Raw genomic sequence first — 25,370 nt, 5'->3', positions numbered from 1 at the left:
AGGTTACACGGTTTAGTGATGGCGCAAACTCAGGTCCAAAGCCCGAGCTCTTCTCAAACAGCCAGGGGTGGGGGCCGGAAGGAGAGCTTGGTTGTTGGGGAGATCTGGAAGAAGGAGCGGTGGGCAGAGCCAGGTGTGAAGAGGAGAAACAAGGCGCCTAGGAGTTCAGACAAAGGAAATTGGGGAGGATCGACTACAGATCCCGGTACCAGAAGGAAAAAAGAGCTCCAGGCACTGGGCGAGGCGGGGTGGTGGTGGTGTTCACGGGCCAACAGGCCAGGCAGGTGAGAGGCGCGGGTCTCACCCGGTTCTGGTGAGGCAAAGAGGCTGGGGCGTTTTACCAAAAGCACATGGGGTGCAAACCGCAGCGACCATCCGGGCCTATTTGGGTGGAGGTGGGGCCGCGAATTTCGGTGCCAACCCTGAGCGCAGGTGAGGCCCGGAGGGGGCGGGGCGGGATCGCCCTTGCTCCAGGTTTCACTCCTTAACACCCCCCTCCCCCCGCGGTCCGCGTTGCCATGGCTACCTCTAGGGTGAAGCGTTACCCCGGTGCTGGAAGCCGTCCCCCCCATTCCACATCCGTGGGCAAACACTAACCCCGGGGGAATAGAATGCGGGGTCCCGGGCGGTTCAGGGCTGCGCGTCCCGCTTTCCCCGCTGCTTCCGGCCAGGCCCTGGCGGCGGGAGGGGGAAGGGCGGCCCGGCGGGCAAGGGGGGGAAGGAGCGGAGCCCGGCCCGGCCGACGCGGCTTTGTCTCCTTTGTTCCCAGCGGTGGCAGCGCCGCGGCGGGAGGGGCGGGTAGCGGGCGCAGTTTTCCGCCCCTCGGTCTCCGGGTAACTGCAGCGGCTTCGCCAGACCCACCTCCCCGGGGGAGGCCGCTGCGCGCAGATCCCGAGCGAGTCCGGAGCGGCCGGCGCCCGCTTCAGCGTGCTCATCCCGCGGGCTGGCTGAGTGGTGAGTGCGGGGCTTGGGCCGGGGCAGTGGGACTGGGACGAAACCACGCGACCCGAGTGGCATGGCCTGAGGCCTCGATCCGGTCGGGCAGGGGTTGCCTTAGTGAGTGGTGGGCGGCTTGGATCAAGAGAGTTGGAACTACACTTCTGAGCGCGAAAGCAAACTCTGGTGGCTCCGCCTGTAACGCGATTGGGAGACAGAGGAGGTGGAGCTGCTCCTCCGCGCCCCCTCCTCGCCGCCGCCGCCACCACCACCACCACCACCGCCGCGGTACGGTCCGGCCGGCCCCTTCCCCGCCCTTCCAGGACCACTGGTGGGGTCCTTTTCCTTGCCGCAGAGTGAGGGAGGAGGGTTGGGGGAAGAGCCGAGTGGGGTGGTCGAGTTATTCCCTCAGAAGAAGCAGCCCTTTGAGGTTGCGCTTGGTGAGGCTGACAAAGGGGGACCACGAGTCTCCTTACACTAGAGTGGGACCCCCTCTCCACACTCAAATTCAGCGGATGCTTGATGAGCACGTCGGGTCATCGTGGGTGGCTGGTAAATGGTGGCTCCCTTCACCCTACTCAACACCCAGAAAAGAGAGAGGGCATTGTGCACCACTATCAATGAATATTTTCTCCCTTTGGTGGACCATGGGAGTGGGGCAGGAGGATGGAAGGGGCATGCCAGTTTCCCACTAACTCTCAGACAAGATAAATAAATATACAGGTGTGGGAGGACCAAATTTGTGACCCTTTTGGTTGGTGAGGACAGCTGCAGGAGGTTCCGGTGGTGCTTGCTCTTTGCAAACTTTGCAAGCAATCTTGGGCCCTGCTGAAGAAGTTCAGAGAGAGATGGGCCCAGAAGAGACCTGCCAGACAGGCCTGGGCACAGGCAGTTAGGCTTTGGCTGTGAGCCTAGGCAGGGCCTGAGTTGTGGGGAGTAGGCAGGAGATCGCGGCCTGTGCAAGTTGGGGACTCAAGGTTTGGCTCAAATCAGCCATCTCAATGTGCTCTTGCCTGGTGGTTTAATAAAAGTGGAGCCAGTGCTTTGCCCTGTCTAAGGCCAAGTGGCTTTGAGAGGCCTGTGTAAGCCTCATATCTCTCCCAGGGACAGAATCTCCTTGGAAGTGAAATGGAGGTTCATTCACCATGCTGGGAGCCCCTGCCCTGTGCTAATATCTGTGCTAGTTGCTGGTGACTCCAAATCAAAAGCCATACTCTGTCTTTAAGGAGCTTCAGGTCCAGTGTGGAATGATGTAATGGGGAGAAGTGGTCTTCTTGGATAGTGCAACTAATGCCAGGCACACACATTATCACTTTTACTGATCAGAGGACTATCATTCTATCATTGGGAAATCAGAGGCTCAGAGCCCAGCTGGCAGAGCACTGTACTCCAGGTTGGTGACTGGGTGTGTCCATTCTACCTGCCACACAGGCAACTTCCTCAGGAGCCTGGGAGGACTGGGAAGGCTCCCCAGGGAGGTGATGGCTGGGTGTGGGAGTTAATGAGATAGAGAGGGAGTGGGCATTCCAAGTAGTGGGAACAGTCCTTGTGACAGCAGGGAGAAGTGGAACAGCCTGCAGTTCAGGCAGGAATGAAGAGCATGTATGGGGGAGGATGTGGACTCTAGGGGCTTGACCTTTATCCCTCTGGCTCTGGGGTACCCCAAAAGCTCTAGAGAGAGAGATGCACTCCATTTCTGCTCAAAGAAAATCTTGTGAGGTTGGGGGTGGGGGTAGATTAGGGAGGCTGCTCTGTGCTGTGTGGCAGAGGTTAAGTAAAATAAGTGTGCCTAACATGGAGGAGAAAATGTCACTGTCCTTTGTCTTCCACCTGCCCGTGGTATGCGGGGAAGAGTGCAAGGCCTTGCTTCACGGGAAAACTGATTGATTAAGCCTGACGGAGTTCCCTGTAGTGGGTCAGCCTTCGATTTTCTTTTTTTTTTTTTTTTTTAAATTCTTTTTTTTTTTTTTTTAATATTTTTATTTTTTAGTTCTCGGCAGACACAACATCTTTGTTGGTATGTGGTGCTGAGGATCGAACCCGGGCCGCACGCATGCCAGGCGAGCGCGCTACCGCTTGAGCCACATCCCCAGCCCAGCCTTCGATTTTCTATGTGCCCTGGTCAGAAGCTCTTCTGTTCTCATGCATTTCTTCCTGTGTGCCCCTCAACTCAGTTGTGATTTCACATTTGGGGAGTGTTTTTTTTTTTTTTTTTTTTTTGTATGTGTGTGAGTGTGTTTTTGCTGCCCCTTGAGGCCTGGAAAACTTTGGCATGCAGTAGGCTCTAAGCAAATATTTGCCAGCAAATGAAACAGTGAATGTCAGTCTAACTATAGGACCCTACGCCCAGGGCACATCCTTGGCATGAGGTGGCGGAAGGAATGGGCAGCAGCCAAGTGCAGGAGGTGGCCTCTGACTATCCTCAGGTGGACTCTCTTCCTAGAGGAAGAAATTTTGTCCCCCCATTCTGTGGAAACAAGGTAGGGGCTCCTAAACAGCCTGGCCTTGCCACCGTCCTGAGCTTCTGGCTGGTTCGAGACTTTCCCTGCCACCTCCCACCCCGCCTTGGGTGGCAAACAGAGGCAGCCTTGTTCCCGTTCCCATAGAGCTGCCCTGTTCTCTGCACACTAAAAATGGAAACCCCCAAGCTATTTTGGGAGCAGTGCCCAGCCAGGCTGTGGCCGCTGTGTCCCTGCTCCCACCAGGCTGCTGGACCCTCCTCTGAGCCTTGTGCCCAGCCCTGCTTACATAGGGACAGCCATAGAGCACCCTGCTGAGGCCACTGATGGGATAAGCTGAGCTGGGCCATTGGAAGTGAGAACCCTTGGTACATTCTGCACAGACAGCCTGGCAGCCGGGTAGTGGGAGGGCTGCGCAACATGGCCTGAGCATAGACAAGTGAGAGTTGTCTCCCAGTTTGGGATGCATGCTTGGTGTTCCTAGTTGGGGACCACTGGGGTCTGGGAAAGCTGGTGTTACCATGGTTTCTTGGTTCTGGGACTCAGGAGCCCCAGCTGGAGGGTAAGAAGAGCAAGTACCCAAAGTTTGGTGAGGTCCTAGGGATGGACCTTTGGATGGACTGAGGGTTGGTGTACACAGGCATGATGACTTCCTCAGGGTACACCCTACTCATCCCACACCCGGGGCCCCGGCTCAGCTCTGTCCTGCATGGGAGGAAATAGCAAAAGATGGCCTGCCTTCCACAGTTCTCGAGGACTTAGTAGTTGAGCCAGGGAAGCATGTGTGTGTGTGTATGTGTGATTGTCTAAATGTGGGTGGTGTTACTTATGTCTCTGGGTATGACATGTGCCTGTGCAGAGTGTGCCATGTATGTGTTTGGGTGTGTAGGGATTGTCTCTGTATGGATGTGACTTTATGTGGTGTCTGGACATGGGATGTGCCTGTGTTTCTGTGTGTGTACTCATCATATCTGCATGTGTGTATGTATATGTGCAAGTACCCATGTGTTTATGTGTGAGTGTATGCACACAGGCTGGTTGGTGTGTACAAATATGTATCTGCCAATGTATTGGTTCCCATTGGGGCTGGGATGGCCCTTGGCTGGTGTGGAGAGTGTATACTCTGGTGCCTCTACAGGGAAGGGTTTGGACAGAGGATAGAGAGTAGACAGTGCTGAGAGGAAGAGAACTGGGTGAGAGAGCCACGTTGGGGGCCTGATTTGGCCCTGATGGTTATGGGGCTCCTTACTAGCTGACCTTTCCCAGGCCCCTCGGGTGCCTGGCTTTGCTGCCCTCCCCCTCCTCATGTGGGTGCTGAGGAGGCATCCTCTGTGGAATGTGTTTGGTGGCTGAGGGCCAGGCTGGGCCTAGCTGTACAGGCAGGCTGGGCAATGGGGAGGGGGTAGTTTTGTGCTACCGCCACAGTGGGAGCCCAGGGTTTCCACATGCCTACAGCCTAGACCCCAAATTCATATTCTGCTTTCTCCCTGGCTAGGTGACTCCTACTTAGGTCATGCTGTTGTCTCCTGATCCAGCTGGCCCTACCAGGTGAGTCTAACTTTACTCCTAGGCATCTGGGGGTGGTGTTATTCCCACCTGTGCTCAGGGCTCTCCGAGATTGGGCCCAAGCTTTTACCTCCCACCCCTCTCAGCCTGGATTTTCCTCTTCCCTCTGGCCTGTTGGTTCTGTGGTTATCACCCTTCTGGATTCCTGGCCAGAAAGGCCCTTCACCCAGTTCTTGCTTTACTCAGATATGCTAGTGGCCCATGAGTCTTTGTTTTCCCTCTCTACTTTGCCAGGAAACCAACATTCATGCAAAGAGGGCCTCTCAGTGTTCTTGGCCCCTTCCTTTTCCTCACTTGTTTTCCTATCTCTTCCAGGCCCTTTTCTCTCTCTCTCTCTCTCTCTCTCTCTCTCTCTCTCTCTCTCTCTTTTAATATTTATTTTTTAGATTTAGGTGGACACATTATCTTTATTTTACATTTATGTGGTGCTGAGGATCGAACCCAGTGCCTCGTGCATGCTAGGCGAGCACTCTGCCACTGAGCCGCAACCCCAGCCCAAGGCCCTTCTCTTTTTGATCCATATGGTGGCACAGCATAGCAGGAGTGAGGGTGGAGTGGGGTGGATGTAGGACTCCGGAGAGCATAATGCCTATAGAGAAGGGTTGGTGTTGAAGTTTCCAGGGTTAAGTGTCCCTGTTTCTTCCCCAGATAGTATGTGGTCCTAGGGTCATCCTTGACCATAGTGCTTATCTAAGCCTAGTCCTCCTCTGCTTACCCTCAGGTTAGGAGGCAATTCCTATCCCTTATTAGTGATGTTAGGGCACTCTGCTGGCCACATGAATCCCATTCAACTTTTCTTCCTGATAGGTGATCATGCCTGCTCTTGGCCCAGCTCTTCTCCAGACACTCTGGGCTGGGTGGGTCCTCACTCTCCAGCCATCTCCACCAGCTGCTTTCACTCCCAATGGCACACATCTGCAGCACTTGGTGAGGGACCCCACATCAGGCACCCTCTATCTAGGGGCCACCAACTTCCTGTTTCAACTGAGCCCTGGGCTGCAGCTGGAGGCCACAGTGTCCACAGGTCCTGTGCTAGATAGCAGGGATTGCCTGCCACCTGTGATGTCTGATGAGTGCCCCCAGGCCCAGCTTACCAACAACCCCAACCAGTTGCTCCTGGTGAGCCCGGGAGCCCTGGTAGTGTGCGGGAGTGTGCACCAGGGTGTCTGTGAGCAGCGGAGACTGGGACAGCTTGGGCAGCTGCTGCTGAGACCAGAGCGGCCCGGGGACACTCAGTATGTGGCTGCCAATGACCCTACAGTCAGCACAGTGGGGCTGGTGGCCCAGGGGTTAGCAGGGGAGCCCCTCTTATTTGTAGGGCGGGGATATACTAGCAGAGGTGTCGGGGGTGGTATCCCCCCTATTACAACCCGGGCCCTGCAGCCACCAGACCCCCAAGCTGCCTTCTCCTATGAAGAGACAGCCAAGCTGGCAGTGGGCCGCCTCTCTGAGTACAGCCACCACTTTGTGAGTGCCTTTGCACATGGGACCAATGCCTATTTTCTGTTCCTGCGACGGGACCTGCAGGCTCAGTCTAGAGCTTTTCGAGCCTATGTGTCTAGAGTGTGCCTCTGGGACCAGCACTATTACTCTTATGTAGAGTTGCCTCTGGCCTGCCAGGGTGGCCACTATGGGCTGATCCAGGCTGCAGCTGTGGCTGTGTCCCAGGAGGTGGCCCGTGGGGAAGTGCTCTTTGCAGCTTTCTCCTCAGCGGCTCCCCCCACTGTGGGCCGGCCCCCATCTGTGGCTACTGGGGCATCTGGAGCCTCGGCACTCTGTGCCTTCCCTCTGAATGAGGTGGACCGGCTTGCTAATCATACACGAGATGCTTGCTACACCCGGAAGGGCCGTGCTGAGGATGGGACTGAGGTGGCCTACATTGAGTATGATGTCAATTCCTGCTGTGATCAGCTGCCTGTGGTGAGTTTCAGCATGGCCTGGCCTTTGCCCTTCTCCAAAGCCACTGGCCAGGCACTTGCAGCCAAGAAGGTACCCAGGGAGCCTGAAAGGAAGCTGGTAGTGGGGCAGGGAATGATCAGGTTAGCAAGTACTAGGTACTTCCTTTGGGTCTAGGTGATGAAGGGGCCCCTTAACACAGCAGAGCATTCAGGGTGGCAGAAAATAGTACCGGGATGGGCTTAGAACGGAATGTTGAAGAAGTAGCATTGTAGAGGTGGGCTGAGGTTCTAGGATAAGAGCAGAAATGTTGAAATGAGACATTGTTTTAGGTTCTGGAGCAAGAGATGAAGAAGAGGTTGGGACTTGGGGCTGTAGTCTTTGGATGGATACAGAAGGGAAGAAATTGCTCATAGCAAGACTGAGTCAGTGAGAAATGCAGAGGGCTTAAGCCAGTGGTCTGGGAGGTGAGGAGGCCAGCTGCAAGAGCTTTAGGAAATGGCTCAGGAGAAGGCAGAACACAGAGATCAGAGGAAGCAGCTCCCAGGCCAGGGATGGGAAAAGATGCGGCTGCAGGCATTGGATGGGGAATCAAAAGAGGGAAAGGAGCCATTGGTAACTGTCTATGGCAGTCATAGATTAAGTGCATTGAGTTAGTGATAAGGATGTAGTTGTGGCAGGTGCTGCCCAGGCTAGGGTTGTCAGGGAGGTCTGGCAGAGAGACTGGGCTGGGAGGAGGTTGTCCAGGAAGGATGGGGCAGGAAGTTTGTCTAGTGAGAGACTTAATCAATTCTTCTTGTTGCCTGCAGGACACCCCGGATGCTTATCCCTGTGGCTCAGATCACACACCCAGCCCTATGGCCAGCCATGTTCCATTGGAAGCCACACCGATTCTAGAGTTGCCAGGGGTTCAGTTAACAGCTGTGGCAGTCACCGTGGAGGATGGACACACCATCGCTTTCTTGGGTGACAGTCAAGGACAGCTGCACAGTGTGAGTCTACAGGAAGTACCAGCCCTGTTCCAGGATCTAGAGAGTACAGGCTTCTAGAGAACCCAGCCTATGTGGAGGTACCCCAGTGTTCTTTGAGGCTGAGATATGCCCCCAAGACCTGGGCTGGGAGAGATAATCTGTGTTCCTCTTCCTAGAAATGGATGGGTTTACCTGTATCTTTTCTATTCACTCTGGGACTGGTTGCAATGAGTTGTGACTTCCTAGGAGGGGATTTTATCTGTAAATTGCTTAAATTGTGAATGGGAGAAGGCTTTGGGTTTGTGGCCCTGGAATTGGTGCCAGACCAATTCCTGGTCTCTAATTTCAGGTCTATTTGGGCTCGGGGAGTGATGGCCAACGATACTCCATACGGAACATCCAGCAGGGGTCTGCAGTGAGCAGAGACCTCACCTTTGATGGGACTTTTGAGCACCTGTATGTTATGACCCAGACTACAGTGAGTGTCAGGCATAAGCAAGGGCATGATTGCTGGGAGGGTCCTCTGGGTGGGGCTGGGGACCCACATGTGGGTGAGCCACTGGTGTTTGGATTGCTGGCCTCAGGTCCTCTTTGCTGTCACAGCTTGTGAAGGTTCCTGTGGCTTCCTGTGCTCAGCATCTGGACTGTGCATCTTGCCTTGCTCACAGGGATCCTTACTGTGGGTGGTGTGTGCTACTCGGCAGGTTAGTGTTCCACCAGTTCCCGACCCCTCCTGACCCAGCCTCATGCCTGAAGTGCTACTGTGTAATTGTCTCATCCAGGATTCTTGACCCTTGGCCCTTGACTCTTAAACTCTGACCTTTGGACACACCTATCATCCACCCTATCTGCATTACTGTCCTACCAGGACAGACACAGGATCCTGGTGTTATCTATCACTGAAAGGGCTCTTGAGTGTCACAGATTAGGTACTGGTCATTCTTGCTCAGGTGTAGTCGCCGTTCCGAGTGCTCAAGGGGCCAAGGGCCAGAGCAGTGGCTATGGAGCTTCCAAACTGAGGTGGTCTGTTTGCGAGTGGCAGCCATAAGTCCTGCCAACATCAGCCGAGAGGAGAGGAGGGAGGTGAGTGACCAGAGTAGGCAGGGCCCCCGAGGGGAGGGCTTTGGGGATGGGACCTTGCATTTTGGTGTTAGATGTACCAAATACCACATGGCCTTATATAATTACTCCTTTTGGGGCCTCAATTTCTCCATCTGTTATCAACCCAGTTCAGAAGGATTTTGTGAGGTTTTGGGGTGGAGGTACTGGTGCCAGCCCACATTGGGTACCTGTTAATGAGTCCTGATCTACCTACTAAGCCGTAGTGGGGCCTTAAAAGTGTGTGCTGGCCTTTCTTGGCAGGTTTTCCTGTCAGTGCCGAACCTGCCACCCCTGTGGCCGGGGGAGTCATATTCTTGCCACTTTGGGGAACATCAGAGCCCTGCCCTGCTGACTGGATCTGGTGTGATGTGCCCCTCCCCAGACCCTAGTGAAGCCCCAGTGCTGCAAAGAGGAACCGGTGGGTGAGAAAAGCTGCCAGTCCCACAACTGGGGAGCCCTACCCTGCTCTTATTTTGTTTCAAAGGGTGTGGTCAGGGTGAGGTGTGAATCCAGGCACAAGAACCTTGAATTGATGCTTTTCTCTGAGTCCCTTCACTGATGCCCCAAACCCTAGAATGTCTATTTTGTGCCCTGTAGACTGCCTTCTCTGACCCTGGTTTCCTTTACCCATTTTGGATGGTAGCACCACCTCTGTGTGGTCTCAGCATGTTAACTCTGGGTCTGAGTGCACTCCCCACTCCTTAGCCCTGGGCCTCTCTCCCACTTTGCAGACCATATCTCCGTGAGTGTAGAGCTCAGATTTGGCGACGTGGTAATCACCAAAGCTTCCCTCTCCTTCTATGACTGTATGGCAGTCACTGAGCTTCGCCCATCTGCACAGTGAGTTCCTCATCCTGTCCCTCAGCTCTGAGCTCCCCTGTGGTGATCTCTGCCCCATGGTTGTACTCTGTGCAGGTGCCAGGCCTGCGTGAGCAGCCACTGGGGGTGTAACTGGTGTGTCTGGCAGCACCTGTGCACACATAAGGCCTCATGTGATGCTGGGCCCATGGTGATGAGCAAACAGGTGAGTGGGACCCCAGGATGAACCACACATGGGCTTTGGGTCCCCAGTGTGAGGGTTTTCTGATGGCCCGGGGTCTGTGTGTCTGCCTGCCCATGTGAGACTGTGTCCTGAACGCCCAACCTGCTGTGTGTGACGGACTCACTAAAGAATGGCTGCTGATCCGTCCATCCTGTTTCAGGAGAGGACATTTGTAGCTGAGAGGCGGGAGGTGTGGCCTTCGTGCCCCACCTCAGCACAGACACCCCTGGAGCCTGCCCTCTGTGTTTCTCCTTTGGAGAATTAATGGGCTGTTTTTGTTTCTCTTTTCCTTGGTCTCCTTTCCTTTTAACATACCCTTTGCCTGCCTGCCTCCTGCTCCTGCATCTGCCTGCTGAGTGGCCCTTCCTGTCTTTCTCTGCCTCCCCCTTCAGAGCCCGCTTCTCTCCCTAGCACCCCCTGCAAGAGATATACCCACCCTCTTCCCACCCACTGCCCCTGCATCCACAGTCACTCCTGTACCTGACACTTTTCCTGTGGACCCAGGAGCCACAGACTCAGATGTCCCAACTGGGGCCAGACCTTCTTTGCTCAGCCCCTGGGGGCCATGGGCAGGTCCTGGTCCCATTCCTTCCCCCACCTCTTCAGAATCACATTTCCATGAGAAGCCCCTCCTTCCCAACCTCCCTATCATACCTAGAACCACTGTTCCTGCCCCCACTAACTTGGGACCTGCAGCCACACCTGAGGACCTCTCAGCCTCCCATCCATCACCCTCAGATGCAGCACAAATGCCCCCTGCAGAACCTGGCCCTGAGACCCTTCCCTCCATGGTGGCCCTGGATCAGCCCCCTGGCACTGTACCTGCCACCACTTTCCCAGGGGCCACTGGCTCCACGAAGCCCGCTCTGGACTGGCTCATGAGAGAAGGTGGCGAGCTGCCCGAGGCCGACGAGTGGACAGGGGGTGACGCGCCCGCCTTCTCCACTTCCACCCTCCTCTCAGGTGATGGAGACTCAGCAGAGCACGAGGGCCCTCCTGCCCCCCTCATCCTCCTGTCCAGCCTCGACTACCAGTACGACACCCCCGGGCTCTGGGAGCTGGTGAGGTCCAGCCCAGGAAGGAGGCCTCGGGAGGGAATTGGGGAAATGTAGCCCCTTTCTTGCCTTGTGATTCTCCCAGTGGAAGGGCAGGGGCAGGGTCTTGCTCTTGAAGTCCAGCAAGACAGAGGCCTGAGGTAGGCAGCATGGAGTCCATAGATTGCCTTGCTCTTGGTACCTGCAGGGAGAGGTGAATTGGGGGCCAAGCTCCTGCCCCTGTGTAGAGAGTGTTCAGGGCTCCACATTGATGCCAGTCCACGTGGAACAAGAAATTCATCTGCAAGGCAGGAATCTGCGCCTTTTCCAGGTGTGTGTGTCCTGCTTGCAGCTGTCCTTGCAGGCTTTTTGACTGTTGACAAATTCTACACTACTCCTGGGGAGCAAAAAGAGGGTGTGGCCCTGGGTCCCAATTATAACTCAGAAGCTGTCCTGTGGACCCATGTGACTCATGGGGCCTGTTCCCAAAACTGCCCCAACAACTGTGTTCTCTGCCCCCAGGACAGCCCAGGAGACAATGAGTGTGTATTGGAGCTGGAGGGCCTTGAAGTGGTGGTTGAGGCCCGTGTTGAGTGTGAGCTGCCTCCAGATACCATGTGCCATGTCACGTGCCAGCAGCACCAGGTGCAAACCACAGAAACTTGGGTGGGCAAGGGTGCACTGGCCACAGGCTGGCTGCATCATGCTTGACCCAATCCATGTTTTGACCCTGGAAAACAGATGGGTACCCTACCTCTGACTCTGTGTCACATGGGGTCTTTGCATTGAGGCTGACCTGTAAATAGAAATCCCAGAGAGCCCCTCCATTCCAGTTCTGCCTCCTACCTCCAACTGTTTCACTCTATGGGGTCCCTGCATCCCAATTTTGATCTCTGATCCTGTGTTACATAACTAGTCATTTTAGTCCTTTTCTGAGCACCCCAACCCTAGGCTGTGATCACACTCCTACTTTTTCAGCTTAGCTATGAGGCTCTGCAGCCAGAGCTCCAGGTGGGGCTGTTTCTGCGTCGGGCTGGCCGCCTGCGTGTAGACAGTGCTGATGGGCTGCACGGTGAGCTACTCACTGGTAATGGGGGTGGGCTGGTAGTAGCAAGGCTCTTCTGGGCCTGCCTCTCACATTTGTCTTTGCTACTTCCAGTGATACTATATAACTGTTCTGTGGGCCACTGGGACTGTAGCCGCTGCCAAACTGCCATGCCCCAATATGGTTGTGTGTGGTGTGATGGAGAATATCCACGTTGTGTGGCCCAGGAAGCCTGTGGAAAGGCTGAGGCTGTGGCCACCCAGTGCCCTGCACCTCTCATCCACTCAGTATGTTGAAATGCTGGCACATCTCTTCCTCAGTGCTGTCTTTGGTGGGAGGGTTGTGCCTGTGCCATGGATTCAGGGAACCTAAAGGTGGGAGGCTGGGCTGCCTCTGCAGACTGCCAGAAGTCTACATAGGTGGGTAGAGGTGAGCAGTCCTTGTCTTGGAACAGGTGGAACCACTGACTGGACCTATAGATGGAGGTACCCGTGTCACCATCAGGGGCTCCAACCTGGGCCAACATGTGCAGGATGTGCTGGGCATGGTCATGGTGGCTGGAGTGCCCTGTGCTGTGGATGCCCAGGAGTATGAGGTCTCTAGCAGGTGAGCTGGCTGGACTCAAAATGGGAGGGCTCTATGGCTGACTTTCTTACTCAGGGTTTACTACCTGCTACTCATCTGCTTTCTGTCTCCCTGTTTCCTTGATTCTGGTTCTAATGCCTTAGTGCTGGGGTTGCCACTGAGGCATTGAAGTACCCACCTTGGCTTTCTGCACATACCTGCAGGTCACTGGTTTGGGGTTCTTCCAGGGCCTGTATGGGGCAGAGAGGACTGGTAACTCTGCATCTTGGCTCTGGTTAGGTCTTCTTATCTGACTTTCTGAGTGATAGTGGATATAGTGGTGCTAAGTAGGGTTCCCAGATCCAAATAGCTGGGCTAAGGGGCTAGTCTTCTCATCAGCTGTCCTTACCCAAGTATTGGTCTTGCTGGGCTCTCAGGAGGTATACTTGTGGCACACCTGTAGAATGCCAGACTTCTCTGTCCAGCCTCTGGGAACCCTGCTGCCTCCCCAGGGCTCATGGCTTACTGAGGTTCTAGTCATGGTAACCTGGTCAGTGGTTCAGGGTCCCAAGGTACACATGTGGGACATTCTAGAGGTGGTGGCCACAATCAGTGGACCAAACCTGATTGAATATCAGGGTAACTTGGAGAGAGAATAGGTCTCTGATTCTACCCTCAGAGATGTGGATTCAGAAGGCCTTTGATGAGATCCCACAATCTGTATTTTATTATTGATTGATTGTGGTGCTTAGGATTGAATCTAGGGTCTTGTGCATGCTAAGCAAATGACACAATAGGTATTTTAAACAAGGACTATTTTGCAAGAGCATGGAGTTTTCTCTAAAATGTGTTATGACTGCAAAACCTAAGGAGACTTTATGGACTGTTAATGATTCCAGAACTTTAAGACTTACATGGGTTACAAAGTAATTTATAAAGTGATTAAAATATATTCTGACTGGAACCTCCCCTGGGTAGTTCACACTTTACTTGTTCTGTTTTCCCTGAGTGCAGTGACTGTGACAATGTCATGGAATAGAGCCACTGAGACTTAATGTTCTGGAAATTAATTTTCCCCAACTTCTGGCTGATAACCAGCATTTTCTTAGGCTGTTCACTTCTACCCTCAGATCTGACTGGAGACTTTCAGATTTTTTTCAAGAAGAGATCAAGTTTTTACCACTTTGTGGGTGGGTACTGTGCCATGAGGTGTTGGTAGAAGACAGGGTGGCTGGCTAGGCCCACTCTTCAGCTTGACCACCCGCCACACCAGCCTTACAGGGCTCCTTTAAATTTATGCCATAACAGAGGTTTGATCAACTCTTCCTTGTTGAGAGCCTCTTTGGGGTAGCACTTGAATGGTTAAACCACAAATATTAATTCTCAGATGCCAAGGCCAGCTGATGTGCCTTAAGGAGTACCAAAACAAGAGAATCCCGATGTGTTGCATGGAGCATGGGAAAAGGAAAACCATTTGGCAGTGGGGTGGGGAGAGGGACTACTGGGTTACTTTGAAGGGGGCCTTTGATACAGCCTCATACTTCTTGCCTGCCTTGTACCCACAGTCTCGTATGCATCACTGGGGCCAGTGGAGAGGAGGTGGTTGGTGCTGCTGCAGTGGAGGTGCCAGGAAGAGGGCGCAGCATCTCAGAGCTCAACTTTGCCTACCAGGTACCAGATTGTTGAGCTCCCCCTAGCTACCAAGTGGCTAGTCCCTTTGCCGGCCCCTCACCATTTATTTATTTATTTATTTGTGGTGCTGGGAATTGAACCCAAGGCCTTGTGCATGTGAGGCAAGGCCTCTACCAACTGAGTTATTTTCCCAGCTGACCCCCATCTGGTTTTGCCTCCATGTGGCTCTCCACCCCAGGGCCCTTTTGTGTGACTCAAGCTCCCCTGTTTTTGTTTTCTATCACTCCCTGTCATTCTTTGTATAGGACCCAAAGGTACATTCCATCTTCCCAGCCCGGGGCCCCAGAGCTGGGGGCACCCGCCTCACCCTGCATGGTTCCAAGCTATTGACTGGGAGGCTAGAGGATATCCGAGTGGTGGTTGGAGACCAGCTTTGTCACTTGTGAGAGCTGTTTCCTTATCCTTCAAAATTCCATGTGCTCCAGGGAGAGAATGGGAGGGGTTGGGATGCTGGGGAGAACAAAAGTGGGAGAAGGCAAATCTGCCCTGTGAGACTTTGGTCAGGCCCTCTTAAAGCTGGGGCTGTAGTGGGAAAGTAGCCTTCAGAGCTACCTGGTGGAGATGGCAATAAGCAAGAAAGGAAAGTAAGCTGAGGCCTTGAGTGGGTCTCTAGTTCCCCTCTCCTACACATCCTCCAGCCCAGGTGACCTGCCTTCTACTTTCACCTTTCTCCCCAGGCTGCTGGAACAGCAGTCAGAGCAGCTGCAGTGTAAGACCAGCCCACACTCCATACCTGCCACGCTTCCTGTGACAGTGTGGTTTGGGACCGTTAAGCGGAGGCTTCAGCATGGCCAGTTCAAATACACATCAGATCCCAATGTCACCTCAGCTGGCCCCACTAAGAGCTTTCTCAGGTATGGGACCATGGGCATGGTTGTATGGCAAGTGAGCTTTTGCCACTCCCTTAGTGGGGATAGGGCTTTCTGTGTGGGCCCTTGAATCCCATGCATAGGGAAATGGGGTCATGTGGCTTGGGCTGGGCTGAGCTAGCTGGGACTGGCTGTCTTTTAAATCCTCATTCATAGCCAGGCAGTGGTGCATGCCTGTAATACCAGCAGCTAGGGAGGCTGAGTTCAAAGCTAGCCTCAGTAACTTAGCGAGGCTCTAAGCAACTTAGTGAGACTCTGTCTCAAAATAAAAAATAAAAAGGGCAGGGGATATAGGCCATTGGTGAAGCATCCCTGGGTTCAATCCTTGGTAACAAAATAAAACAGAAAACCCTGATTCATGTAAGTCATGAGTGGCTCATGGGCTCTATTTCAGTGGAGGACGTGAGATATGGGTTCGTGGCCAGAATCTGGATGTGGTGCAGACACCAAGAATCCGCGTGACAGTGGCCCTAGGAGTGCTGCAGCCTAGCCAGGGGAATGGGCGGAGGCGCCGTGCGGTCCTGGAGACAGCGTGTTCCCCTGGAGCCTCCTGTGGCAGTCATCACGTAGGAAACCCTTGGACCTCCCTGCCTCCACTGGGCTGGCTGCTGCTGTCCCTTTTCCCCACAACCACAGATGGCTGGTACCAGCTCTGCCCTCTTCCTACATGGCCCCTCAGTTGACCCTCTCTTGTCTTTTTCTGCCAGTTTGAAGAGCCATGTTATGTGAACTCCTCCCATCTCATTATGTGCCGTACACCTGCCCTCCCAGGCCTACCTGAGGACCCCTGGGTCCAGGTGGAATTTGTCCTTGACAACCTGGTCTTTGACTTTGCAACACTGAGCCCCATACCCTTCTCCTATGAGGCTGATCCCACTCTGCAGCCCCTCAACCCTGAGGACCCCACCATGCCATTCCGTCACAAACCTGGAAGTGTGTTCTCTGTGGAGGTACTGTTCCTTCTTGAGCTTGGCAGGGCCCAAAGACCCTCCCTTTGTAGGACAGCACTGCACTAATGGTAGATAGGTCAGGACAGTAGAGCAAGGGCTAAGAGGTTTATGGAGTAGGGGAACCCTAGCTTTTGGCAGGGGTTTGACTACTGGCCTGGGTTCTAACATTTCATGGTGGGTGTCTTCATGACAATCAGTAAATGACTTGGCACACACAGTAGCTGGGTGGTGTGCTACTTAACAGGTAACTGGGCTGATCCCTATGTGGCAGCCTGGCTTACAGAGACAACACTAGGCACATGTTCTGACATGCATGGTGGGCAGTAGGTGGGTATTTAGGCCACAGGTAGGTAATCCATCACCCACCTGTGGGGTCTTCAGACAATGGGGCTCTGGCTTTGTTAGTTAATTGGTCAGCACTCTGTAGGCAGTTTTAGGTTCTCCACATTTTTAGCTCTATAGAAAAAGTAGGGAGGGGCAGAAAAGGGTCATGAGGAGCAGCCTGAAGGATATCTCCATGACTGTCAGCCCTATCTACAGAGGGAGTAGTGCTAAGGGACTGTTAGCCCTGTGTCTCAGGTGGTTCTCAGAACCATTGTTCCCATGTGTGGGGGGATAGGATCTGAATGGCGACCAGCTTTCTCTGGGAAGTGTTCTAAGTGACAGATCAGTGACCTCATGTTCCAGGGGGAGAATCTGGACCTGGCAATATCCAAGGAGGAGGTGGTGGCCATGATAGGAGATGGCCCCTGTGTGGTGAAGACACTGACCCGGCACCATCTGTACTGTGAGCCCCCTGTGGAGCAGCCACTGCCACGGCACCATGCCCTCCGGGAGGCACCTGATGCTTTGCCTGAGTTCACAGTCAGTGGGCAGGTCCCAGGCAGGGCTGGGCATTGGGAATGTGCTGAACCCTTCCTCACAGGTGACTCCCCACACAGGTGCAGATGGGAAACTTGCACTTCTCCCTTGGTCATGTGCAGTATGATGGCGAGAGCCCTGTGGCTTTTCCTGTGGCAGCCCAGGTGGGCTTGGGGGTGGGAGCCTCTCTTCTGGCTCTGGGTGTCATCATCATAGTCCTCATGTACAGGTGGGTGTAGCCAGGTATGGCTGGGCTGGGCTGGTCTGGGGCAGTAAGTGACATGAGGCAGGATGGGGAAGGGGCAGGTTTGACCAGGGCTCAGCAAAGGACCAGAGTAAATGTTTTAGACTTTGTGGGATGGATGTCTCTGTAGGATGGATGTGTCTGTTGCAATCAACTACCCAACCCTGTAATTGGGCCTAAGAGCTGCCAGGGGCAGTCTGTAAACACATAAGTGTGGCTGTGTTCTAATAAACCTGTATTTGTAAAAATAGGTCACAAACCAAATTTGGTGCTGTTGTAGTTTGCTGATCCCTAGGCTCAACTGCACTGATAGGGTACCGGTGGGTGTGGCTTGCTGGGATAGGGCAGGCTAAATTATTCTGGGCCATGCCTCGTCATCCCTGGGTTAGACTGTGCTGGACAGGGTCAGGGTGTGCCTAGGGCTGGGTCAAGCAGGCCTGACTAAGTGGAACCCAGCAAGGGCTTTGGCCTCTTGGCTGTCCCTTCCTGATCTTGGTGCTAAGCAGGAGGAAGAGCAAGCAGGCCCTGAGGGACTATAAGAAGGTTCAGATCCAGTTGGAGAATCTGGAGAGCAGTGTACGGGACCGCTGCAAGAAGGAGTTCACAGGTGAGGCCCTAGAGCTGGCTCCTGCCTCTAGGGTTCTGCCCAAGTCCACTCCTGTTACACAGGATTGGCACCCAACTTGGTTTCTGCTCAACAGACCTCATGACAGAGATGACTGATCTCACAAGTGACCTTCTGGGAAGTGGCATCCCCTTCCTCGACTATAAGGTGTATGCCGAGAGGGTCTTCTTCCCTGGGCACCGGGAGTCACCTTTGCACCGGGATCTCGGTGTGCCTGAGAGCAGGCGACCCACTGTGGAACAGGGCCTGGGGCAGCTCTCCAACTTGCTCAACAGCAAGCTTTTTCTTACCAAGGTGCTTTCCCACCCTCAGCTGGACCCTTCCTATCCCATCTTATCCCTAACTAGACTCCTGGCCCGGCCCTTCTCCATTCCACCATTTCTGATCCCCTCCCCCACATATCTTCTCTCTGGCCCAGTTCATCTACACACTGGAGAGTCAGCGAACCTTCTCTGCTCGGGACCGTGCCTACGTTGCATCTCTACTCACTGTGGCCCTGCATGGGAAGCTTGAGTACTTTACTGACATCCTTCGCACCTTGCTCAGTGACCTGGTAGCCCAGTATGTGGCCAAGAACCCCAAGCTGATGCTGCGCAGGTCTGTAAGGCTGTTGTGACTGGGTGGGTAGTGGACAGTTGGAGGCAGGAGCTGAGGCAGGGCTTTGGGTCCGGTCTGGGATCTATAGAATAGAGAACCCTGAATTGTACTTGCTAATTCTGGCTTTCCCATTTTTTCTCCTCCCAGGACAGAGACTGTGGTGGAAAAGCTGCTCACCAACTGGATGTCCATCTGTCTTTATACCTTCGTGAGGGTGAGGGAGGCAGAAACTGAGAGAGCTTCTATTCAGAGGGGGTTGAGACCTTTAAAACACAAGCCCTATGTCCTCCAATGCAACTTAGCTTGCATACGTGTGCCAAAGCAGAGACCCTGCCTAGCATGTCCTCAGTAACCTTCAGCTTGCATCCTGTCCCTTTCCCCAGTGTGCACACTGTCTCATAGACCTCTGCTGCCGGCCTGGGGCCCTAACTGCCTATACTTTCCTAGGATTCAGTAGGGGAGCCTCTGTACATGCTCTTTCGAGGGATTAAGCATCAAGTGGACAAGGGGCCAGTGGATAGCGTGACTGGCAAAGCCAAATACACTCTGAACGACAACCGCCTACTCAGAGAAGATGTGGAGTACCGTCCCCTGGTGAGGGTGTGCATGTGTGTGGTCTGCAATATCAGTGCTCAGTTGAGGTACTAGCTTCTAGTGTCTGTATCTAGATGTAGAGCCAGGCTGATCTCTGGCTACAGGCTGAAGGGGGTCTTTGCTTATTTATTTTTGATGCTGGATCAAACCTAGAGCTTCAGATATGTTAGATAAGCATTCTGTCACTCAGATGTACTCCCAGCCTAAGAGAGGCCTTTAGACAATCTTAGGAGAATAGAGGATTGAGAGCCAGACCTTGAGAGCACTTCAGAAGGTCCAGGGTCTGAGAGGAGTCTGCCCTGTCCTGGAACATCAACCTGTGTTGTGATTGGGCCTGAATATCTTTCTGACCACCCTGTCAGGGATGTGGCCTTGTCTACCAAGTCAGAAGGCTGGCTGATCTGCATGTTTTTCCTCTGGATTTGCTTTCCTTTAGTTTCACATGAGGGTTCCTTTGAGGAAGTGCCATGCAGACTCCATTAAACTTGCTTCTCTGTCAGATAGGGCAGGGAATCTTGGCTTATGCAGGTTTTCCTCAGGCACTTCAGCCTGACCAGCTCAGCCAAGCACCTGGGAACCTGAGTGAAGAAGGGTTTGTGTCACTTAGGTATTCTGCCATTTACCCCATAGATGTTTACAAGCACACTGTCTATGTGCTGGGGTCAGTGAATGTAGGAAGCTGCTGTTCCTGGGGGAGGCAGGTGATGAGACAAGAATTTAGCGTTGCTTGGTACTTGGGAGTCAGAGGCTGTGGCTTTCTCATGTTTGTCGCTGCCTTTAGCCTTGGGTCTTGGTCATTTGAAATGTCACACAATACTGATGGTTCCCATGTGTCCTGCTTAGACCTTGAATGCACTGTTGGCTGTGGGGACTGGGGCAGGAGAGGCCCAGGGTGTGCCTGTGAAGGTCCTGGACTGTGACACCATCTCCCAAGCCAAGGAGAAGATGCTGGACCAGCTTTATAAAGGAGTACCTCTTGCCCAAAGGCCAGCACCTCGTACCCTAGATGTTGGTAAGTGTGGAGAGGGGCATGGCCTGGGGACCTATGATAGTGCTGGGCCTGGGATGGCCTAGGACCAGCCTTACGGGGATATCTTATCACTCAGAGTGGGTGATATTAGACAGTCTCTCCTGTGGTTAGGCCCTTGCTGGTTTTTAGAGAATTTGGGGAGGGGTTGCCCCTGATAAAGGGATGTTGTCCTTTAGGAGGATAAGATGGGTTCCATTATGACAAGGGGATTCTAAGAAGCCCTGGACCAAGTCCTATTTTATTCTTATAGAATGGCGATCTGGGGTGGCTGGACACCTCATCCTTTCTGATGAGGATGTCACTTCTGAGGTTCAGGGTATGTGGAGGCGCCTGAACACTTTGCAGCATTATAAGGTAGGAGGGTGGGAGTTGGAGGAGGGGTATGATGGGGTGGAAGTGGTAGAGGGGTCACCAGCTGTGGTCATCAGGTCCCAGATGGAGCAACTGTGGCCCTTGTTCCCTGCCTCACCAAACATGTACTCAGGGAAAACCAGGATTATGTCCCTGGAGAACGTGAGTACCTAACCCTCCAAGTCTTCTACACTTGCTTTGCCCAGTCCTGGGTAATGGGGGACAGTTCTTTGGACCTCAGGGTGGGCTTGTGCCTATTTTCCTTCTACCCAAGAAGCCTCAATCAGGTATCTCCACTCCTGGGAAGGTTGGCAGGACCCTGGAGGCCCAGGAGGTGGCACCTGATGTGGGGCGACAAACTATGGGGTCTTGGCACAGGAACTCCAATGCTGGAGGATGTAGATGAGGGGGGCATCCGACCCTGGCACCTGGTGAAACCGAGTGAGGAACCGGAGCCACCCAGGCCACGGAGGGGCAGCCTTCGGGGCGGAGAGCGTGAGCGAGCTAAGGCCATCCCTGAGATCTACCTGACTCGCCTGTTATCCATGAAGGTGGGGCTGGATGGACTGGTCAGGGTTGGGACCCAGGGATAAGACAAGCAGTGGGGTCTGGACTGTGAGGGAAAGTGGCTACTGATGGGATTTGGGCTGGTGCTGAAAATCCTATTGCTGATCATACCTGTCTGCTTTCCCCTTTTACTATAGGGCACCCTACAGAAGTTTGTGGATGACCTGTTCCAGGTAATTCTTAGTACCAGCCGCCCTGTGCCTCTAGCTGTGAAGTACTTCTTTGACCTGCTGGATGAGCAGGCCCAGCAGCATGGCATCTCTGACCAAGACACTATCCATATCTGGAAGACCAACAGGTGGGCAGGGGCAGGGCTTAGAGAATGTATGAGGTCCCCCCTTCACCCCTGCAACATGATCATCAGCCATGTTTTCCCCACTCACAGCCTGCCACTGAGGTTCTGGATCAATATAATCAAAAACCCACAGTTTGTGTTTGATGTGCAGACGTCTGATAACATGGATGCAGTGCTCCTTGTCATTGCACAGACTTTCATGGATGCCTGCACCCTGGCTGACCACAAGCTGGGCCGGGTGAGCAGGCTGGGCTGGATACAACAGGAAGGGGATGGGGGCATGGGTGGCATGGGCTGGGGGTGAGCAGTGCTGTATGTGCACACAGCTTTCAGGTTCTCCTGAAAGTTTCAAGGAAGAGGGTTAGGGGAGGCCACTGACCTAAGACATTCCCTAGCCAGGCTTTGTTTCAAGAGCTTTCTGGAAGGTGGCAATTGATTAATCTTAAGGGATGAGCAAGAGTAGGGGGCACTATGTGCCAGATTACAAGATTAAGATGTAGATAGCAGTTGCAACCTGGCAGGCTTTGGGAGTAGTCCAGGGCCACTTGGTGAGGTCTCCCCATGGGGGCAATGGGGAGCCACAGAAGACCTAGGAATGGGGGTGTGGTATGATCAGTTCTTATGAGAATTTGGCAGAGCATCATGGCAGCTACGCAGTGGGGGTCCAGAGGAAGCTATGCTGTTCTTTGGACAAGCAGTGGCCAGATTCAAGCCAGCAACAAGGTGCAGGGCAGAGATAAACTGTAGATTGGATGTGGGGGATATAGAAGAAGGACAAATACGCATGATCCCTGTGCCTCTGGCTATGGTGAGTTCAGATTTAGAGGTAAGCCTTTGGTATTTGTGGGGCTACCACGTGATTTCCAGTGGAGACATGGATTCTCCAATCTGAGTGCAACTCTGGGCTGCCTGGTGGAGTTGGTTCTTTAAGGTGGTGGAGATGTCTGTCTGCTAGTGGTTTAGAGGGGAGGAAGGTCCAGGAGAGAGTTAGGTTTGAGGGTTGTGCTGACAAGGGCATCTGGGAAGCATAGACAAGTGGTCTCTGGTAGTACCAAGGTTGGGAGTATGTAGTCAAAGCCTGAGTCCCATCATATATGGGGTCCTTACGTGTTGCTCAGACACCCATTAGGCAGGGCCTTTATGGCTTTGCAGTTCCATGAATGAAGTTTTGCTTAGCTCAGACCTCTGGGCTATGGTTGGTCTCTGATCTCTTAAGAGACATACCTGTAAGAGTTAGTGAAGAAGCAAAATAGAAAGTTCCACTTTGTAGTGCTGTCTTTTGTAGCCATTTTTTGTTCCACGTGTTCTCATTATTCTGCCTATGATGAGCTGAAAATCACAAAGCCATACCAGGACTCATGGGTCACCTCTAGGGGTGGATCCTGTGTGGTGATGTTTTTTTTTTTTTTTGGCCAGGTCTTCTATCTGCCTCCTCTTTCCTACAGAACAGCAAATAGTTCCTGGATAGCTTAGGGGAATAGTCTAAGCCAGGAATGCCAAATGTGGAGAGTTGAGGAGATAGCATACATCCCGACTCAGGCTGAGGTAGAACCTGGACCTGTTCTAATAGGGCAGTGCCACCCAAAGATCTTTCTCCTCTTCCTGGCAGCTTTAGCATGAACCAGAAGTCCTGAGAGCAGAAGTATGTGGCCCAGAGGTCATGGCTGCTGGGACTTGAACCCAGTTTGGTGGTATAGGCTGTATCTGAGTGTGTGAAAATTATGGTCTTTGACTTGAGAGACCTGCTTCAAATTTTAGCTCAGTCACTGGGGAGTGAGATGGTCTGGGGCAATTTACATATTTTGGGTCACAATTTGCTGATTTTTAACATAATTACATGAGGACTTACTCTGCATTCTGGCTCCAGATGGAGGCATAATCTCAGAATAACAGAGGATCCTTAGCTGAGGATCTCAGAGAATGAATGTTGAAGCAGAGAGGGAGTAGAGGAGGATCCTGCAGAAGAAAGTGGGCTAGGGTTACAAATCATCCTGGTTTGCTGGGGACTGAGGGGTTCCCAGCATGTGGGACTTTTAGTTTTAAAACTGAAGCACTGCTGAGAAACACTAGGGAGTCAATCACCCTAACAGAGGCTGTCATCCTTCTTTCTTTCTTCACTACCCTCCTGCTGGCGGTGCTAGGACTCCCCCATCAACAAACTTCTATATGCTCGTGATATTCCCCGTTACAAAGGGATGGTGGAAAGGTACTGGGGAAGGGAGTGAGTCTGGAGAGGGTGTTGGTGGATGGGCATGCATACAGCTGAGGTCTTGGGGGTGGGTCCTGGTGGGGACTGGGAGGAGTGGGCTTATTTACCAAGCAGCTGTTGTACCCGGCTTTTTGGCAGGTACTATGCAGACATCAAACAGAATGTCCCAGCCAGTGATCAAGAGATGAACTCTGTCCTGGCTGAGCTGTCCCGGGTAAGGCCTGCCTCTGCTTTTTGGGTTGGGTACAAGCCTCCTACCATGACAATCCTGCCCTCCTCATACTGCTCCTTGGCAGGGAAGCCCTTGGGACCTTAACAGCCCTGTAAGTTGGTTGGGACATGATACACACCACCAGTATAAATGTAGAATGATCCAATTGCTAATGCAAGATATCAGCACTCCTAGCATCTCATCACGGAGTAAGCAGGGGTCTTATTCTGAAGCTGCCACCTAATCTGATTCAGTCAGGTGCTTGGATGCCTGTTGGGGTCTATGGAATGCTTGGGATCAACTCTAGGCCTGCTAGCATTTGCCTGCCCACATCTTCCCACTGTTCTGCTAGCCTTTATGGTATAGTCATGCCCCTACCTACTCCTCAAACAGTTTCAGAAAGGTGTTTCTGAAATGATGATGTTGATCACAAGCACAGTACTAACAGCAGCTGTACTTTTGTGGTATTGGCTTTATTTTATTTGATCCCCATTAGTGCTCCCACAAGTTAGGTGATATCAACACCAGTGTCCCAGTTAGGAGGTTGACACTCAAGTGTCTCTATGGAAAGACTTTAGGAAATCCTTGAGTGAGATCAGCGCAGAATTACACTGGGTTGACAGCCTGCAAGTGAGTTTAGTTCTACTTGGCCCTGTAGAACCAAGAGGCATGGGCATCTCTGTGGGTTCAGACCTGACTGGGCTGCATGAACCATGAGAGAGGAGGGTTCAGGCACAGAATGAGGATGACTAAAGGTACAAAAGAATCAGTAAGGGGGTTTTCTGGAGGACCCCTGGGCTGGGCCTGTTACATGTCCCCTGGGAAGGTGGGGGTTCCAAGTGACATTCTTGACAGAGAGAGGGGTAGGTCTTTGAGGAAACTGCAGAATGGAGGCTCTTCCTACCAAGAAGACTCCTGTCCTCAGGCTAGGCATGCCTAGCATGAAGTCCCTAGTCTGTGGTGGGGTTCTACTTCCCACTATAGGGCCTGTCCCTTGCTCTACCTCTTAGGCTTCCTTCTTTCTTCTCACCCTCACCTCGAGTCCTGGGCCTGCTCGCATGGCTGGCCAGACCCCTCATCTCTCTCACTTCTTATCTGCCTTCCTTCTAGAACTACTCTGGTGACCTCGGGGCACGAGTGGCCCTGCATGAACTCTACAAGTATATCAACAAATACTATGACCAGGTGGGCAGCCCTGGGCCCTGACTGGGAAGCTGACCTCAAGGTACCCTCTGGGAGGCTGAGGGGATAGATGTGAAGAGGTGTGACTCTGTGACTCAGGGTGGGTGGGAGTCTTTGGGGGCTCCTTCAGCACAGAATAGGGTAGGGACTGGGTCCTTTAATGGTTTGGAAAGTGTCCTGTAGGCATGCTTCTTGGTTAAAAGAATAGCTCTTCTTGGCTCTAAGAAGTTGGCTCTGCTCTTCCCAACACCCCATCCCAGTTCCTTAGCAGGGCTCCCAGGCATGGTGATAGTGGTTGAGTGGGGCTGGGGAATCTATCAGGGCCTGGAAATGGTATATAGGATGTGCTCTTGGACCATATAACTGCCATCTCTACCTGGGCTATGCTTTTATTCAACCCTTATCAGATTCTGAAGTAGGCAGCATTCGGGGCATGGGCACCTCTGTGGGTTCAGACCTGACTGGGCTGCATGAACCAT

General features: G+C 53.2%; 1 protein-coding gene across 1 annotated transcript in view; it reads left to right on the top strand.

Annotated features, from left to right (window-relative positions):
• The first annotated feature begins 98 nt into the window (after positions 1-98).
• PLXNB1 (plexin B1) overlaps positions 99-25,370 on the top strand; it is a 33,499-nt gene continuing 8,227 nt past the window's right edge. The window contains exons 1-37 of the mRNA XM_081301110.1: positions 99-954; positions 4,891-4,943; positions 5,769-6,881; positions 7,667-7,849; positions 8,178-8,306; positions 8,432-8,532; positions 8,779-8,911; positions 9,191-9,347; positions 9,661-9,769; positions 9,845-9,953; positions 10,364-11,032; positions 11,214-11,336; positions 11,528-11,650; positions 11,984-12,077; positions 12,165-12,337; positions 12,505-12,656; positions 14,180-14,285; positions 14,552-14,688; positions 14,984-15,160; positions 15,570-15,741; positions 15,883-16,125; positions 16,813-16,989; positions 17,067-17,215; positions 17,737-17,837; positions 17,932-18,149; positions 18,274-18,452; positions 18,600-18,666; positions 18,900-19,046; positions 19,890-20,058; positions 20,327-20,430; positions 20,505-20,589; positions 20,806-20,978; positions 21,132-21,292; positions 21,380-21,527; positions 23,431-23,495; positions 23,637-23,712; positions 24,820-24,894. Of these exons, the coding sequence (XP_081157236.1) occupies positions 5,775-6,881; positions 7,667-7,849; positions 8,178-8,306; positions 8,432-8,532; positions 8,779-8,911; positions 9,191-9,347; positions 9,661-9,769; positions 9,845-9,953; positions 10,364-11,032; positions 11,214-11,336; positions 11,528-11,650; positions 11,984-12,077; positions 12,165-12,337; positions 12,505-12,656; positions 14,180-14,285; positions 14,552-14,688; positions 14,984-15,160; positions 15,570-15,741; positions 15,883-16,125; positions 16,813-16,989; positions 17,067-17,215; positions 17,737-17,837; positions 17,932-18,149; positions 18,274-18,452; positions 18,600-18,666; positions 18,900-19,046; positions 19,890-20,058; positions 20,327-20,430; positions 20,505-20,589; positions 20,806-20,978; positions 21,132-21,292; positions 21,380-21,527; positions 23,431-23,495; positions 23,637-23,712; positions 24,820-24,894 (6,291 nt within the window). The 5' untranslated portion in view covers positions 99-954; positions 4,891-4,943; positions 5,769-5,774. The remainder of the gene's footprint in view (positions 955-4,890; positions 4,944-5,768; positions 6,882-7,666; positions 7,850-8,177; positions 8,307-8,431; positions 8,533-8,778; positions 8,912-9,190; positions 9,348-9,660; positions 9,770-9,844; positions 9,954-10,363; positions 11,033-11,213; positions 11,337-11,527; positions 11,651-11,983; positions 12,078-12,164; positions 12,338-12,504; positions 12,657-14,179; positions 14,286-14,551; positions 14,689-14,983; positions 15,161-15,569; positions 15,742-15,882; positions 16,126-16,812; positions 16,990-17,066; positions 17,216-17,736; positions 17,838-17,931; positions 18,150-18,273; positions 18,453-18,599; positions 18,667-18,899; positions 19,047-19,889; positions 20,059-20,326; positions 20,431-20,504; positions 20,590-20,805; positions 20,979-21,131; positions 21,293-21,379; positions 21,528-23,430; positions 23,496-23,636; positions 23,713-24,819; positions 24,895-25,370) is intronic.

This window comes from Spermophilus citellus (assembly GCF_964194105.1).
Source record: "Spermophilus citellus genome assembly, chromosome: 7".
In the NCBI taxonomy this organism is placed as follows: domain Eukaryota; kingdom Metazoa; phylum Chordata; class Mammalia; order Rodentia; family Sciuridae; genus Spermophilus; species Spermophilus citellus.
The sequence above is the reverse complement of the archived record's forward strand: the minus strand, read 5'-3'. Positions and strand labels throughout refer to the sequence as shown.